Source organism: Patiria miniata, unplaced genomic scaffold, assembly GCF_015706575.1.
Source record: "Patiria miniata isolate m_02_andy unplaced genomic scaffold, ASM1570657v1 HiC_scaffold_9, whole genome shotgun sequence".
Lineage (NCBI taxonomy): Eukaryota > Metazoa > Echinodermata > Asteroidea > Valvatida > Asterinidae > Patiria > Patiria miniata.
In genome coordinates, this window is record NW_024037076.1 from 25,462,055 (window position 1) to 25,481,180 (window position 19,126).

Here is a 19,126-nt window from a genome sequence, read left to right on the forward strand (position 1 = left end):
TACATGCTGCACACTGATGAATTTCGCGACTGAGGTCAACATCATGACAGACATTAGGGCACAACTTCAGAAATTACTACCAATGAATACAAAATAACTTAAGATAGGCCTACTTAAACTGGGAGATATTGTCGTCATAATATCAACAATTGCTGCCTAATATTCCATGTTTACTTTGCCAATGAGTTCACATATTCAAATTGTAATATAATGATTTTTTTTTACAAGGTATGACACAAAATCAATGTTTTTCTTTCTTTGCTTTTGATTCAGATGATACATTTGAAGAGCGCCATCTTGCAGTGTGATGTCGGAAGATAAATCCATGCATGGTCTACTAGCTTGACAAATTGTGCTCTCTCGTATTCTCAAATGGTGACCTGAGGATTTATGACTTTATTGCTTGATACCGACGGTTCCATCCTGGCGCAAGCAAATCGCAGGTCGGCCATGTTTGTTCGCGTTAAATGCCTCACTTTGATTTCCAAAATGGCGTCACATGAGGTCCATTGCCTGATAGAGAACATTACTTCTTTCTATGGTCAAAAATAAAAAATTAACAGCAAGCATAGTAACACAGAATGTGTTTAGTTTCACTTTCCATGCTTTTTAATGACAATGTTGTAAACACCGAGACGGGAAAATGACAAATTTATGGGCACCCTGAATCCTTTCAAACAAACCGTCTGTTTGGTGTAAATTGACAGTAATTACTTTCGAGGAAAAGTAAACTGATAGAGAGAATTGAAACGACAACCTAATTATGGCAATAATCATGAGTGGGACTTGTCCCAAGAAACCGTTGCCGCAAGGAAATAAAGGAGAAATGGAGATATGTCTCAGATAATTCAAAGACTTTTCTGAAGAGTACGGCATCTTAGAGGTGTATGCTTTTGATCCACAGGGATATTCACAAGTAGATCACGTGTGCATTCATTGTTCCTGAATAAAATAACAAACATCCTTAAAACATGGCCGCTAATTGAAAATAGTCTGTAACAGCGAAAAATGACCCTTTCACGTACTTCTTGTCACCGTGACGTCAATTGCTTTGACTTGGTAAATAAAATAAAAACTAGGAAGCAATAGACGGTAAGAGAGGCCAATTTGAAAAAAAAGTTTTAATTTTATTGGCGACGTATTTACAATATAGCTGAATTAAAATTACACAGAACTTACATCCTCTGTCCAAACCTCCGTTTTTATTATATTTTGGTGACAACATATACCCTGTCTGTAACGTTTACAATGACATTCCTCAAAGTTGCTTTGCTGCATCGTTTATCCCGCAAACATGATTCGGAGTCGTTTACTTCACTTATTTTTGCAACACCGGTGAAAGTACACAATTTGCATTCATCTGGTCATATTTAAGTACATGTAGTGTTGACTGAAGTTTAATATGTGAATTAACTTACGGCCTTTACAAGGGTTCCACAAGTATTGTTCCGTTCGGTCCAAAGGATCAAAAGTTGATTATTGTCTCCATTTTATATAGCTCGATTCACTGTTCACCCACCGACTTGTGTGATAATTAGCTTTCCGTTACAGAAGTTGGATTGTTGCAGTATTTGTGAAATGTCTCTAGCACCCTCCAGACAAAATCTTTCTACACGCACTTGTACCTAGAAGTAAAGATTAATCAATATACATGAATTAAAACAAATGGCACATTCTTCTTCACTATTCATTGGTAAGAAAAATAGATTGAAAAATAAAATAAGCTCAAATCGTGATTACTTTGAATCACATAAACAAATCTCTAACTGGCAGGATTATAGCATTATTAACATGATTTTACACTTCTAAATTCCTTTACAAAAAAAAATTATATATTCTTAAACTTGCATTACTTTGATCACTCTGTGGTTTTAAAGAATTTAAAACATCAAACGTTCATACATTTTGCAGCGTTAACGAAGCAAAGCAAACTCATTTCTCGATGTAAGTGCATGCCGAGTTTCACTTTATATTGGTGGTTAAAGTACATCGCATACAAATGATATAGTATTTATATCCAATCATATCCATGATTTAAATTTTTAAAAATGTCTTGATTAACGACTGAATTTACTAAACCAACACAAAAATAATGTCTGCTTCATGATATGTTTAATTTTTTTTACATTAACTCTCCATTTTATTGATGGTGGTTCAAAACTGGTGTATTAGAGAAACGTTTGTTTCCCATTTTGTCCACATAAACAACAAAGGCAACTTTATCATTCAAACATTCATTACTGCATAGGATTAATTAAATTACTACGCACGAGGCACAACAAAATCACTTCACATTTGTCAGAGTCGGAATATGTCTAACTCATTACTCGTTTTCGCGTAAGCTTTAAGACACAGCTGTTGACCTCTTGCATATTATATAAAATGACTTGACGTGAGTTCCAAAAGAGAACTGTTCACAGTAATTTACCTTGTTACTAACCAACGGTGTTAGTGACTGTCTAGCTGCAGACTTACTTGCACAGCTAGCCAGACAAGTTCAGCATATATCACAAAATCTAATTTGCGTTGGGGTGATGTAAACTCAATATTAGGTTTTGCCATTAACCGACACTTTATTTTTTACAAACACTCTATACTAAATGTTGTCCTGAATGATTGTGAAAAATAATTCAAAAACTACTTGGGTGGGACTCGAACCCACGACCTCCCGCTACTAGATACTAGTGCAGATGTCTTACCACTAGACCAGAACAGTACCCACTGCTACATCAGATTCGAGCCAGCCACCCAACCCCGGCAAGATTGGTGGTCCAGTGGTAAGATGTCTGCACTTGTTAGCAAGAGGTCGTGGGTTCGAGTCCCACCTGAGCAGTTTGTGCTTTTTATCTCACAATTACCCAGGAGAACACTTAGTATACAGTTTTTATAAACATATGTTGCAGAAGGGCAAAGCCAATATTGAATTTTCAGTATAGTTGATAAACTTTGTCACTGTTAGATGACAAGGTTACCTTCTCAGATAACTGGTTACGTTTAGCTCACAATATAAACAGCCATGATGTACTTGTAGTGTGTCTGAGAGTCGTTCTCAATCAGCGATGAGATTGACAGCCCCCATGACTGCAACACCGCATAGGAGAAAGAAAACTTGTTTGACACTTTCCCTGGCAAAAAAAAAAATATACACAAAACCAAAAAACAAATTTATGAGAAATTTATATAAAAGAAATAATACCTTTGTCGCTTTTTCATCTTTGTTAAGCTACATTTAGAAGATGTACTTACAAGGAGACAATTTGTTAATGAATTATTCATTAACCCTCCAACTGTTTTAACAGTCACAGACAGTCAACAATCCCATCCACTTCCCCTGCCATGCCTATTACACAGGCTAGTCACAAAATGTTGGATCATATGCAATGCAAGTACTGTGAACAGTCAAATTCAGTCAACCGACAAAAGCAGGAAACTGCAGTCAATCACCTACAGTCAAATCACAGGTGTATCAAGTTGCATAAACAGTCACAGCCAGTCAATCCTGCTTTATGTCGGCTGGGAACTCTTAACTGTTGAAAACAGTCACTTGATTGATTTCGAATGAAAAGGACAACTTGGCAAAGAATGCATGTTTGCATAGGAGGCTTAATAAGCCAATACTGTTATTGATTGGCCAAATAATATTGGCCTCCTGCCAGAATCTATGTACAACAGCCAATCACTTTGTTTACATTTTATTAGCCCCGCCTCTTCATGCATATGTATGCTTTTTACCTTGGGTTGGTTTCCTCCAGCAGATCTGGTAGAACTGTCACCAGTGCGATATTTAGAAACCCCCCCGAGGTGAATGGTAGAATCCATGCTGCACTATCACCTAGGTTAAAAATTTAGGCGAATCCATTTTAGCTCGTTTTAGGGTACACTTAATACGCAAAAAGGTAGAATGTTTACAATTCACTAAAAATGGTAAACAAAACCAGAACGCATCTGAAAGTGGAAGTGCACACATGTTGTTACACTTTAAACAAAACAACGTGGCATTTCTTAAAAATAGAAATTGTCATCATGGATATCGAAAGTAAAAGCGAAAATGGAAAGATTCAGACATGGACACGTGTGCCTCCAGTGTTTTTTCCGCAATTAACTTTTATATGTTTGTTTACGTTTGGCAGCAAGCCACAACTATCACAAGTAATAAAATGCTGGATGACCAAGCAATGTAGTTTGAAAACATTCAGTACATCTAGTGCCTCAACCCTACAACCTGGGAAAAACAAATTGGTGGGTACATACCTTCCTTTTTAATTTTTTGAATTGTGCACTACCGGACCTTTTCGCTCAATGAATTATAATATGCAATTAATTTGACAATTGTGAACACCTCTTTTGATACCAGAAATGATATGTGCATTTTTCTGCCAAAATAATTGAAATAACTGAAATATGGATCAAAAGTTACTGTTACTATGGTAATATTTCTGCAGAATTTGAAATACATGTAGGGCTGTGCATCAGACCAGGGTGCCCAATTGCTGATGTCAAGAACCAGTTCAAGATTATAGATTTGGGTACCCGTAAACAACTTTACAAATTACTTATTAACTTCTCAGACGACGAAAAAGAAAGTTTTGACTGTCACTGATAGGGAAGCAGCAAAAATTGAAAAAGAAAGCCAGGCTATATAGAAAAACAAAACAGATGCACAAAAATGATTACGTGGCTTGCGAAAATGCAATTTATACCGTAAGGCTTAAGAGCTCACTGTACACACTTGTATTTTGCTGTATTGACGCACCGATGCGGTAGTATTATTGTGTAAACCTTTATGAACAATGTGACCAGAACATTCCGAGATTTAAATGTTAGGGTTGGATTTCTTTAAAAGGTACCCGTGATTTTTTCCAATTGGGTACCCGATTCCCAAACAACCCGTAGACGCACACCCCTAAGTTGAAAGCAGGTAACTAGACAATATTTCCCATAATTCCAATAATTCAATCCTGAAAACTGTATCAGAAGATTTTGAAGGATTTTGTAGGATTGAGGATGGTACAGTCCAGACACCTCTTGAAAGGTCAAAGAATGTGCCTTTAGTTTCTAGTGCATCAAAGGATTTTTGAAGGTTCAAGAAGTTTCCAAGCAAGAAAAGCGATGTGATTCAGGGTTTCTTTCTTTATACAACATATCCTTGTTGTGGTAGTGCACACATACTGCCCTCATATGTGCACACTACATTAAAACCTGGATATATCTAAACAACAGAGGGCGGCATTCATACTTTCAGGTGGTTAACCAAAACCATTCAGGGTGCAGACCAGTAAATCGGTCCGAAATTGCCTGCGCCGGCCAAATCACGATTTGCATGCCCTCAAAATCTTCGGTATTTGAGCATGCTGTGGGCCATGAACTTGAGGTTTTGTAAAAACTATGGGTGGAAGCCGTGCACAGGACTGGGAGCTTGCAGTTCTGTGTAATTTTGATGTAATTTGAACCCTAAAAGCGCTCTATTTTGCAATGGAGAGTAGGCATCGTTTTTCAAAATGGCGATGGGCTTCAGGACTATTTTCAGGGGTGATCATCTTCAGACGGAAATTTCTCCTAAAAGTCATCAGTTGACCCCCCAAAAATTGAAAAGAAAATGAAAGATGATGAAATCAGCTTTAATTTGATGATTCGAACACCTTGGAGAGTTGTGAGTATTTTTCCCGAATTTTTGAAGTGGGAGCTTTTACCATTGGGGTCTATGGAAGTTTATTTACTGGTCTGCTACCTTCAGTACTTCAATGTTTCAAGAAATTGTCAAGTGCATCATAAAGTGATGTATACGACAGTTTTGCCACACCACGAAGTGACAGATCGTCTGTGGACTTTTTTGCACACGGTACGTCACTTCATGGTGCGACCGACGAAATGATAAACAGATCTTCCCTGCCGTTGCAAAATCACTTCCAAGATTAGGTGTTCAGATAAAATTATATATTACTCAAAAGTTTATCCCCATACCTGCTTTTTCGGCGGACTCTGACATGAGGGCCAGCAAGGCCCCACACAGACCCCCCGTGGCTGTGAAGACCTGTGCTTTGGCAGCCTGCCATCTGTTGAAACCTGACCGTAACAGGATCGCAAAGTCACCGATCTGTTGAGGAACACCATGGAAAAATACGTTGAAAAACAAACTGTCAGAAAATTGAAAAACAAACTGTCAGAAAATTGTACGGTGGATAGCCAAGCTGGAAAACAGCTAGACTAACAGGGAGCCAACCAACAAACCGACAAACAGGGTAGTCAGGTCGGCGCAGTGATGCTACATGTATGTTACCAGAGCTGTAGTGTAGTGTACATACCTCATGTGGAATTTCATGTAGCAGTATGGCAGCAGTTGTCAGTATACCAACCTACACAGGAAACCAAATAATCATTAGTGAAAAAAGCATTATTTATCATCGAAGTCAGAATTCTGAATGCTCATGCTTTGTTAAAATCTGCAGAGGTTCAGAAGATAATGATTTTAATCCTCCAAGATCTTCTAAAACCTACCATGAGATTTTGGTGGATTTTGTAGGATAGGGGAAGGCAGAGCATTGCCACTTGAGCAGGGATTCGAAACCACGTACCTTCTAAAAACCCATCCTTCCCACTAACCACTATACTACGCAAGCCACTTTGAACAACCTTCAATTTCTTTGCTTGTTATGCCCACCAGATTAAACACTGCCGTGCTACTTACGTAATACATTTGGCGTATTATAGTATATTACCGGCACGCCTATAGTGTGGCATTCACACGTAAAAAGCCTCACTTAACCCTAACCCTCCTCAATCCTCCAAAATCCTCATTGTGATTTTGGAGGATTTTGGAGAATTGAGGCTGAATGGTATTTTTTTAAATAAGGATTTTGGAGGATTGAGGCTGAATGGTATTTTTTCTGAAAAGGATTTTGGGGGATTGAGGCTGAATGGTATTTTTTCAGAAAAGGATTTTGGAGGATTGAGGCTGAATGGTATTTTGAGGCAGGACTGTCTGACGATTTTGAAGGATTGAGGGGCTGGGTACCCTTCATTTGAACATTTTTGGATCAGGAGGATTTTGAAGGATTGAAGATGAATGCATTTTGAGGCAGGACTGTCTGAAAATTTTCTGAAAAGTTTGAAAAATAAATTTTTTTTTGGAGGATTTTGGAGGATTGAGGATGGTTCCCAGCAAAAAGGGCTAGGGGGGTTAGGGTTAACGACGGTGGGTAGTCGGATCGGGTGACTGGATGACTTGTGATTGACAAATGACGGACTTGTGATGGACTCAACTATGAACATGATGAATATCCCATTGGTTTCCTTTACAGTGGTGGACTGTGTAGGATCTAGTAAAGTTCCCATCAAAATATCCACCAAACAACCTACCTTATTGCTAATCAAGAAACTGCCAGCTACGGCCAGGCCGTGGGTGAAGTTGTCGATGAAATTGGCAAGAAGATTGAGGTACCCGATAACCTGACAATATGTTAAAAAAAAAAAAAAAAAAAAAAAAATTAGTGGTTTTGCTTTACCCCAACTATTCTACAATATTTATATTTGAAAATGCCAGAGAGGAGAGATTTTCAATTTATTATGTACATGTACACAGAGGGTAAAATACAGATATCAAACAAATAAAAAATAACAAATGCTGGGATATAATAAAACAGCAGAATCCTTTTTGAGCTTTCAACCTGCAATGTGTCAAATTCTTTCACTAAACAAAGAATGCTCTTAATCTTGATCATGGATATCAGTTTTGGTGTTAATTTTTGACAAACGAAGTCATACAGTCGGAAGCCGTACAAATCTAAATGTTCACATTTTTTTCAGTGAAATAAAATAAAACACAACAAAATTCAGACTTGTAAAAACAATATCAGGTACCATTTGGAAGGCACTTTGTAATAAAATAGCTCTGATGACACAAATGTTAAGTTAAAATGTAAATTTTTAGGAGTCTGAAATTGAGAGTCTATCCATTTTTTGTGCATACTACAGCAGGGAGAGAGCGACAGACCACACTGCTTGAAAAAAATATGGATTGCCAAAATCTCTCCCTGTTTGCTGTGAGGACAAGCCCGGCATACTTATGTCACGATTTATCAGATGTGACTGCACTACGCAAGAGGGGGGAAAGTGAGCTCAAATAATGCGATTGGAATCTCCGCAATGAACGTCACGCGTTAGTGATAACGGCGCGGTGAGATGGCACGTGGGGATGCATGCGGACGGCATTTGATTTCAATCTGATTAAAGCCGATTGTGGGGAAAAACTAAGAGGCCTTCTGTCGGTACTTACACTCGGGAATAAAAAAAAAGAGTTTTATCTGTGGGATTTTATCTTCTGTTTCTACCCACACACGAAGTATGTTTAAAAACAAAATAGAAGAATGCTGAGTCTCTGCAGAACTTGTGTTTTCTCTCTTTTTCAAGAGTCAAGGACTGCAAATGTGTTATTTTTGGAGCTTTTGTACACATTTCTTTGTACTGACATCTTTCTTGAAATGGAAAAAAAATAACAATGCTTTGTTTGTTTTTGTTTTGTTTGGATCAAACAAATATTTGATCCTGTACCAATTTAAAACATATACACAGGCGTCTGCACATAGATTTCCGCTATCAAAAAAAGAAGTATCCAAAGTTTTAAGGTAATGGTAATTTTTAGGACTCTGAACAATGAAAAAGCCCATTTTAATACATGTAAAGTCACAAAAGAATTCTGGAAACATTGTCCAAAAGATTAAAAAGGCAGTATGATACACCTGCTCCACTTCAAAAACTACAACAGAATTATCCAGAATATGGCTGCCATATTTCTACAGAAAGGTAAAAAAAAAAGACTTTTAAAAATTCGTCAAAAATATTTTTTTCCCCCCTCCTGTGCACATTTTAAAAAAAGATACAAATTCCCGGTACGCAATACCTATCTTGATATTTGAAGTGTTTTGCTGATATTTGAGAACCTCTAAGGCATGTACCCTATTTGGACAGCTTCGTTCAGGATAAACACATTAAGAGTCATTGAGGGGGGGGGGGGGGGACGGGGTGCTGCACTGTGCGAGTATTACGCATGGCTGGCAATCGATATCAGTGGTGAATCGTGAGAAACGCAAACCTGCATGAAAAATTGGCCGAACTAAATGGCCCAGAAAAAAAAAAAAGAATTGAATAATGGAAAGTTTGCTTTCCAGTTGAAAAATCAATACTATTATAAAGTCATATTTTTTGGGAACAATATTCACATCTGGTACATGTTTGAGTTCCGTTGTAGAAATTGTAAAACCTCAAAATGTGAAACATCCATGGCATATGAAATAAATATCATTCTGAAAATATGCATAATAGTTTTTACACGGAAGACAATTATGTAAAAAAAAAAAGATTGACAGCAACATATGGAAATGAGTTATGGCCATCTGTACACTTAGCTGGAAATGTACACTTTTGTTTACTGCGAAGGGGTAAGGTTTCGAGTGATCAACATTGGGCAGAAAAAATATACAAATGAATTAGGACAGAATGCACAACTATATATTTAGATAAAACATATGACTGGAGGATTTTGCCAAAGTGCACAAAAGGGTGGATGTACATTATTCAGGACACCTGTATTTTTGGAAACATGCGAGGTACAGAGCCAGAAGATCCTGTGTGCTCACTAGACCCAAGGATTTTTTTTTATCCACGGGATTGAGGGTACAAATATGGAGAGCAGACAGGGAGAAACATACATGTACATGGTGACAGGGATCTATTCATTTTGACCACAACAAACTTTTCTAATTTCTGTTTCAACCACTCCTCCCCACCCACAGCTAAAATGAACAGAAAAAAAACCTATACAAAATAATAGAAATAAAATAAACACCCAAACTACAAAAAAGAACCAAAAAAAAGAAGGTTTTTTTAAATTTTAGAACCCTGTTTGCACTGTAAACAAACAAGTGTAAGAAAAAGACACAGCGTTCTTATTAATTACCAATTGATAGTGTGATTCTCACAGGTGTGCCTGACAGATCCTTAAATAATTACACCAACAAACCATGCAGTGTCATCAACGACAGTGGAATTTTGAACTTAAGCACAGACCTCTTAAAAGAATTGCCAATTGACAAAATCTGATAGATGAGCAATTTAGCTGAGAAGATAAAAAAAAATGACTTACATTGTGAAGTCTGCTTTTCGGAAATAACATTCGCTGTTGACATAATTCATTATTTAAAAGAGTCCCAAGTGTGCACGTTTGTGCAACAACCAGATATTTACAATTCAAAACATTCAATGTTTCAGACTTGACTTTTACCTTAACTTTAGCTTCCTTGTCGTCTGCTTTGTGATTGGTCATTGTCGTGCTCTGTTCAGCACATCCGACGTGCCCATTGGCTACTGAGCCGTTAGCCACGCCCCCGCCCTTGCCCCGCCCATTTTCCTGCGTCTTTCTTCTCTTCCTGGTCTTCGGTTTGGTCTGTGGCAAGATGGTGGCATGGCCATTCTTTGCCAATTCTGGCAAGGTGGTATCTGACAGCGTTGTGTACTTGTTGGCTTTGCCTTCTTCATGGGAGGTTTTCGCTTCTTTGCTCTTGGGGCCCGACTCCTGATAATAATGGAAATGTTTTTCCTCATTAAAAATTTGGTGAGATATTCTTTTCTGCATAGTTGTGGATTACAGTGCATGAAAACACTGAGTTTGAAGAAATTTGAATTTCGGAATACCGTCGAACCCTATGACATCATTGCGGCATGAATTTCAAAAGCTTAGTATTTTAATAATTTGTGTTCAAGTGTTATTAAAGAAAACACTGGAGAGATGCTATTTTAATTTTTTTTTCAAAAGACAGTACAATAACCATAGCACTCTTATTCATTCAAATCTACATGTACATACAATGTACATACACTGTATGTATATAAATTGAAAGCCAAGTTACATGTACCGGTATTTACAATGACATTCATGTACCAGTACACGTACATTGCTTAAAACAAATAAGGAACTAAAAGAAATGATACTTTAGGTTAAAGTTTATTTAAGGCTTTTGCAAGTTGTGCAATGTACATGGGCAAATGTGTTTTTCAACCGGTCACTTTCATATTCTTGACCAAACTTCACAAAGCAAATGAGTCATGAAGCCACTATATATTAACAGATGCCATGACCCGACCTGCATGACTTGATTTCACATCTTGTGTCTTTTCTTTCGGCTTTTTTGACTTTCGGAATCAGTCTGTCGTATAGTGTCGTGATGCATTTTTTAAAGTGCAATGTCAGTTTTTTTATTCATTATTACCACTTTTTGGTCACTCTCGCTCTCTCCAAACATTTTCTCTAGAACGAGAAAGGTGAAGATTCCAGTCAGCACCCAAACTCCAATCCTCATCTGACCGCTGTGATCCTCTGCAAATAAAGGGGGAAGGGAAGATCATATTTTTAGGCTATCATTCGGCAGGTGTTTTTTTCAAAGCCACATGTGAACAAAGCGAGATGTCATATTACGTCTCATTGGAATACCAAGCTATTGGCATAGTCAGCTTGCTTACATGTAGTGCGTTAAACCTAACCTTCCCAAATCCTCCAAAATCCTCCTTGCAAAATGGAAGATTTTGCAGGGTTGAGGCTATATGGCAAAATGTGTGGCTGATTTGAAGGATGCAGACATGCATAATTTTAGGTCTAGATTAAACTTGAAATCCTCCGCACTGCTGAAGATGTCACTTACTCTGCGGCCTCAACATATTAACAGTGACTGCTGGAGGATTTTGCGGGATTGAGGCAGTGGTCACCCCTCCAAGGACCATTCAAGAAATGTAAACATAGGATTTTGAAGGATTGAGGCTGTATGCTGTATTGAGGAAGTGGGAGGATTTTGCAGGAATGAGGTTGCATCCTAGCAAAAAATGCCCAGGGAGTTAGGGTTAAGGACATTTCTACCGTTGAAACTATATTCATAGCTGCCAACATTTCAAAATCCCAATTAGTAATCAACCCGCGCGGTCATTTTCAACTGCTCGTTTTATCAAAAGCTTTACCAACATCGAGTACAGGTACATGGTTTACATGTACACATTCATGTGCATACCCTTCTTCTTGTGAATAATAATGTAATGTAGGCCAAAAGATAATTTTAAAAAAAAAAAAATTAAATTGTTTTTTTTTTTTTTTTAATTAATTTTTTTTAATGTCTGTATTTGTTTGTTGGAGTCAAATAAATAATAGCAATAATAAAATATGCGCATATTTTTTTGGAGATGCATGCTATCGATGTGGAGTTTCGAGTTCGTATCAATGTTTTTACACACAATGATTTAGGGCCACCGTCATGACCGTATGCAATAGAAATATCCCGCCAACATACCTTGCAAACGCATGCTGATTTATCTTTTCTGGACGTTGTGACAAACTCAAACTGTAATACCAATTATTCCAACCATACTCTTATTAAATTCCATGATTAAATTGTCGCACTGATGGGTCTCAACCCGGCAAAAAGCGACCAAATGTGCTCACGATCGTCACTGAAAAGTACTCACATACAGTACACACAACCACACATCCACGAGATGCACACAAATGACACACCATTGAAAAATAGTTTTAGTCTGGTCCTCAAGTACTCCACTGCGCACACTGCATTGATGTCTATCAGGTGCTTGACTGCATTCTTATTAGACTTGTCACCAGTCCATCCATTATCGCGACATTTCGCCAGAAGTTTTCGGTCAAAAACGATACTTTACAAGTATTTTTTTTTTCTATTAGGTAGAAAATGGGAAATTCGTAATGTTTTAGTGGCAAATCGTATTTTCGTAATTTAACAAACAATTCGTAATAATTACGAAAAATTAGTAACAGTTGGCAGCTATGTATATTTACCTGGAGCGACGTGTGACCACGCCTCTGGCATCAGATGAAGGAAGACATCGCCAAGCAAACCGCCTACTGCAAAACTGAGGAGGCACTTAAACCTGGCTGCTCCATCTGAAAGAAAGTCAGGCATGACCCCATGAATCATGATGATTTAAACCACTGACGAGAATGCTGCAATATACACACATGAGGCTTTGCCTCGCTCACCTCGCTTTGTGCTTGGCCTGCTTTTAAAAAAAAAAATGGGGGGGGGGGGGGTTGGGAAGGAAAGGGGGTCATCTTCGCTGCCTCACACATGAACTTTTTTGTTATCTATAGTATTGCGATGATGTACATGTACATTGTAAAGCATGAGAATACATCAAATTGTGATATAAAAATCAAGATGTACACTGATTACACTCCCACTGGGAAGTTTTCTTGAAAAAAAATGTTAAATACATTAATGAGTTCTCAAAAGTGGTCAAAAAGCGCCATCTTGTTTGCGCAGAGAGCCCACTGAAGTTGAAATTATTTCAGAATCTGTTTGCACATATTTTGGATGGCCTCTCAAAATTACACTTAACACACACACTGAATACGGGCATGCACCACTGTTTAAATATGCTGTGTGCAATGTAAAAGAGACACCTTTTTTTTTTTAAAAAGTTGTCTCTGATTTTAAACATTTATAATCCTTGGTTCAACCATGGTTCAACTGAAGTCACGAAACCTCAGCCTTTGGACTGAGACCTGATTACTGCTATCAGAAGATAATACATAAAATCTCTGATAATGTTTTGGGCAAGATTTGCTGGCACCTGAACTACATGTACCCTGTTAGGATTATTTGTTATCATTGAAATAACACAGCAAAGGTTAAGAACAATGGGTGCTGAAGCTATTGTACTGTCAACGACTGAACAATGTCTGACGTATTGCATGTCTTGAATGAACTTTGAGGGGGTTGTATTTTGCAAAATGTTTGTTCCCATTTTGATTTTTGAGTTGGTTTTCAAAATTATGATTTTTGAATATTTTTCGTCATGACTGACAAAAACAGTTCATTAAAAAATATAGATCACTGACGGCTGATTAACAAAATGCCTTGATTGTAAGCAACCAATGTATTTTTTGTTTTTAAATCAAATAGTTTTTTTTGTGAAAAACAAATTTACTTTTTACTGCGACTGTGCAATTTCATATAGAATGGCTAGACCAAGTCAAAACATTTGAAGACAGACTCAGGATGTATGGTTGACTGAGTGTACTTCCTGGGAAGTGTCTAGCCGGAGTAGCAGACTGGTCAGAGCAGAACCGACAGTACACACAGCCCTTTTTAGTGATCAACTTTATATATGTAGATTATAGAATTTCTTTTGGCTTAAAATGAAATGTGGCTGACAAGGAGAATACATGTATAAATTTGCAGGTAATGATAACAGAAATTATCGTGGGATTTTTTTTTTTAAATGCGGAGTTTTTGCTTAAATTGAAGTTGACAGACTGTGTGCACTAATAAAACAGTTTCAAAAAAAAGTTGTGACAATTCTTTGAAAAAAATTAACAAATTGTATTGGATACTTTATTGTCCCTTGTCTAGTTAAACATTTCAACCTAATTTTAAGCTTGCTCATTGTTTTTTATTGTGCTGAATTCAAACAGCATCATTTGGTGTGTCATATCGCAGCAATCCGTCTAAGCAGTACCGGTGGCTCAAAATTTTGAATTACTACGGAGGTACATTAATTAAATATGACATACATACATGCATCTCATAAAATTGTGACATAGAAATGTAGATGTTCATGTGAGTATAATCGGTAAATAGAGAATGAACAATCACTTGATAATTTTGATCGTGTTATCAATGCCCAGGCAGCATGAGATGACACCTTGTCACAATGTATGCACATGTACAAATGTGCAAAATGTTGTGCAAACAGTACATGTGCGGTATGTGTAGGGAGCGTACATGTACGCTCCCTACACATACCGCACATGTACTTTTTGCACAACATTTTGCACATTTGTACATGTATGTACATGTACATTGTACACGTATATGTACTGTCACTACTGTACATTGTAAATCTCCCACTTAAAGAAGCATATTTACGGCCTGCAATGTGCCCAATTGGGCTACAAATCACACTTTGAACTAAAGTATAGTATGTAAACGTCCACACAACCATCCTTTAAAAACTGGGTGGTTTTTGTGTTACTCTAGCCAGAACCATGCGAGAATGAACTTTGGGGGTCACAGCTTTGCTCAGAAAAATTGAGCTGTTGAGTGCTAGTTGTGTATCCTGTTACACAGTGGTTCGCATTCTGCGGACGTGTCAGAAACAACATAAAGAAATGTGCTGTGTTTATAATGTGATGTAACACACAACGTGTACAGTTGATTGAATAGAGATGACTTGAACAAATGCCACAAAATGTACCCCCCCCCCCACCATCCGATGTAAACACAGGTTTTTCCCGTCTTTTCTCAGGAACGGCAAGACATTAGGTTTAGTTTCCTTCCAACCATTCCTTTAAAATAGGATAAGTAAACAATCCAAAACATGACATTTTCAGGCATGTCAGACCGTAATGTCTCTCTAACATGCACACACACATGGCATTGATATACTCAAATATAACGGCCTACGTGACAATTTAAGGTGTCATATTACATCCAGACAGCAAGAGGTACACAACTGCCAATGTCACCAAGTCACGAGGTCATCAAGCCTGCATGGCCCCAGCAACAGCTGCACTAGACATTCCAAGCACCAACTCAACCACAAGTTGAGTACGCAAGTGGTTTTCATTTGTATTGCCCTTGCAAAAGCCTTTTTTTGGAAAGCTCCCTGCTTGGAACTATGCAAATACATGTACATGTATGTACATGTATATAAAATTTAATGGTTGAAAAGAAACAATAACAAAGCAGGTGAGCTGGAACTATTTGCTCACCTGACAATAAAAACATTATCCTTTGTTAGAACTTCCTCTTTTGAATAACTGGACAAAAATTTACTAGGCATTCAGACATGTCAGAAGAGAACCTGCTGAAATTTAGATCGAAACAGATTATATCCGAGTTAGTTAGATAGTCCAGCACAGGTTCTATGGCCACTTTCATAAAATTACACTAAGAACAAAAAATATGCTCAGTGTAGAAACTGTTTACTTCGCAGAAAAAGGTTACCAGCCAAAAAGTCATGTAATGTATACTGCTGGAGAGTGATTACCACTTGATTTTGCTAAGCAGAAAATATTTCTTAAGCACTTTTATATTTACTTAGCAGCTGAACAAAATTGGGCCCTGGTTTTGCCATGATGACCAGGTCAAGGGGCTTTATTGCGTACAGCTATGACAAGAATGATAGCAACATCTGCAAATGACATTTTCTACATGTACATGTGGCTATTTCCGGAGCTATTTATTTGTGTGTAAAGATACTGTACATGTACATGTACATGTACATGTACATGTGCGTGCATGTGGACTTTTGCCACACAGATACACATGGAACAAAAAATGCTGACAATGCAGTGAAAATTGCAAAGGTCTCTGTGCATGTATTGTACATTATGAATTCAGGCACGCAACTGGGAATTCTGGAAAAAACAGGGAAACCCCAAACCACACAAGACTTTTATTTGTAGTATTTTTCAAATTGCATTGGCATTCATGAGTAAAAAAAACGAGGAATTCAGCGGATCTGAGAAACAGTTGCATACCTGTGGATTATGACAAAATGTACTGTAGACTTACGTTATCATGGTCAACAATGGCAATGTTTTGTGCTTGTATTATCATTGTGGCAGTCTTGATTGTATGTAAATGAAGGCAGTGAATCTGGATTCTTGAACACTGGTTTAGTATCTAGCAAAGTTATGGCAAGTGTTAAAACTCTTAAATCAAGGCCTCTGTACTTTTTTAAAACGTGTGTACTTGTTACAGGTATCTGTTTACATGTACCCTTCAAGTGCAAACTCCTAAGTTCGGTTATAAAAGGCCACTACATTAAAATGTAAACATAGTACCACTTGGTTTTTTTTGTGAAATTTGTGTTTGTTTGTTTTGCAACAAAATAGCTCAAACCTTGAGAAGGATGCATAGCTCTGTGGATACTGTAGGCAATTTTGGGGGTCCCGTTACTGGATTCTGTTGCTAATGCATATAAAAAAAAACCTGTGCTTGCGGGCACATTTTCTTAAACCACCTTCAATTATTGTTTTCTTTCAAATGATGCCATTTGCGGTGGATACATTCACAGATATCTTCATTTTGAGCAAGGATTTTCTTGTTAAATCGGTAGTACATTTCCGGGCAAATACAAATGTTTCTACATGATGTACGTGTCTTTAAACACCTTGTGTTGACACTTGACAATCATGGTGTGTTTGTGTGCTAAACAAAATGTCCAGCTACACAAAATGGGAACAACAGTGCTAGACAAATGATCTGCATTTTCAAATTTGTGTGTGCACTTTATGATGAGAGGATTGGCGAATGCATTCATAATGGTGTACTGTTTCACGCACTTGTTGCGTGAAGAACGCGCATGACTTATTTTACTGTAAGTGGATGTAAAGCTGTGGGGTCTTCGCGTCAACGTCAGGCACCAAAAATCATGAAGATAATACATTCTATACTTCCGTTCCAGTAGTCTCCGCCAATCCTCTCTTTTGTAACCGTTGAGGGGGGTACCTGTGCACGGAGCCCATTTAAGTAGCTTGAGGTTCACATGAACATAATCTACTCAGTACTGGCAGGGCTGCATACAAATTCCAACAAGAGCATGCGGGCCCGCTGTGAAAAACTGTATGAACAATCATTCACATGGATTTAAGTAAAATTAGAATGATGACCCCAATTCAAATTCAAAACAGGTTGCATAAACTTATAAAGTGAAAAGCACAGTCAAAAGACCACTCTACATAATTTTACTACTCTAGCTACCTCCCTAAGTTCATACACCCCCCCCCCCTCGCATGCCCCCCCCCCCCAAATTTGAAATGCAAATTTCATCTTGTTATTTTTTACCTCCATTCTGAACGTCAGGTCCAATGTCAATGGGCAGCAACAGCGGGAAAATTCCAGTCATTCCGACGAGAATGGTTGCGAGCAAGGCACACACCCACGCCTCCAGTCCTCCGGGTTTCGATTCAGTCTCAAACTCCGAGAAAGACCCGCTTGCGTCATCTGACACCACGACAGCCTCGCCGTCCACATTGCTCTTTTCACGGCCGGGGTAAGGGGAAACTTTTCCCGTGTGGGTTTTGGCACGGTGGATATCCGCACACGACGCCAACCGCGACAGCAGCAAAAGCACACCTAAAACGGCGAGAACAAACGACTTTCTTCCACGGAGAAGCCCATGTCTCGTTGGAGGAATCATTGCTGCAACTTCACATATCGTGTTAGGTCAAAACAATCGCAGGAAAGGGTGAAATTTGTCCCGAAAAGTGACATGAACATGTGAGCGAGCAGACACTGCAGCTGCACGCTCAACGTCTGATGACTTTTCAATGTTTATTTCCGGCTTTGCACTCTGCTTCCGGACCACATACAAGACGCGCCATAATAAAACGTGGCATACAATCTTGACGTTTAATTTCTATTTCCACGATTGGCTAGGTCGGACACGCTCGACCCTTATGGGTGGGCGGGGCCAGGGCTGGGAGATAGAAGGGGGCCGGGGGGGGGGGGGGTAGTTGGTTGGTTGGTTGGTTGTTCTGGATGGGCCCGAGGTTTGGGTCGGGGCTGGTGTTGTGATCAAACCTTAAAGATGTATTCCTGCTATTTCGAGTTCCACCCCGATTCAATTTGCTATTTTCTTGGCAATAGCAAAGTTTATATTCGAAGTTGAATGAAGTTTCGAACGGAAACATCCACCGAACTTTATATTGAATGATTTCTTTACTACATTGGAATTATTTGGGGCCCGTTCAGTTTGTTTTGCAAAATGATAACCTTCTCGAGAGGGTTGCAGACACCCCAAATCGGGGAAAGTGTTCGTGTTTTTTTCTTATCAAAAGGTTAAATAGAAAAGAAAAAAATTCATCAGAATAAGAAAACAAACACCTCTTCTTCTTTTTTTCTCCTTTTTTTTTTGGGGGGGGGGGGGGGGGGGAATGGGGGAGATGGGGGGGGGGGACGCGACTTTAAAGAACTAGGCCTAGGGGATTGGTAACATGCTCGTTAAAATATAGACTGCATTCTCCAGCCTATGTTTTGCTGTGAAGGATTTGGGATGATGGCAGAGAACTTGACCTCACACTTTTTGGGGGTGGGATGTGGGTGTCTGG

The 19,126-nt window shown here is 38.4% G+C and overlaps 1 protein-coding gene across 1 annotated transcript; it reads right to left on the minus strand.

Moving 5' to 3' along the window:
• Positions 1-1,106: 1,106 nt before the first annotated feature.
• On the minus strand, positions 1,107-18,356 carry LOC119720579 (zinc transporter ZIP13-like). The gene is made up of 9 exons (XM_038190306.1): positions 17,862-18,356; positions 12,845-12,949; positions 11,262-11,368; positions 10,277-10,567; positions 7,357-7,446; positions 6,303-6,353; positions 5,962-6,094; positions 3,733-3,832; positions 1,107-3,125 (listed from the first exon to the last, which is right to left on the minus strand). The coding sequence occupies exons 1-9, from the start codon at positions 18,214-18,216 to the stop codon at positions 3,050-3,052; spliced, it is 1,308 nt and encodes a 435-aa protein (XP_038046234.1). The 5' UTR covers positions 18,217-18,356; the 3' UTR covers positions 1,107-3,049.
• Between the last annotated feature and the right edge of the window lie 770 nt (positions 18,357-19,126).

Excerpts from the sequence above, each read along its gene's own strand:
- LOC119720579 (XM_038190306.1), bottom strand. The coding sequence starts at position 18,216 with ATGATTCCTCCAACGAGACATGGGCTTCTCCGTGGAAGAAAGTCGTTT. Across the intron at positions 6,354-7,356 it reads GTTTCTTGATTAGCAATAAG|GTTGGTATACTGACAACTGC; the intron begins GTAGGTTGTTTG and ends TTTCCTGTGTAG. Across the intron at positions 3,126-3,732 it reads CTGGAGGAAACCAACCCAAG|GGAAAGTGTCAAACAAGTTT; the intron begins GTAAAAAGCATA and ends TTTTTTTGCCAG.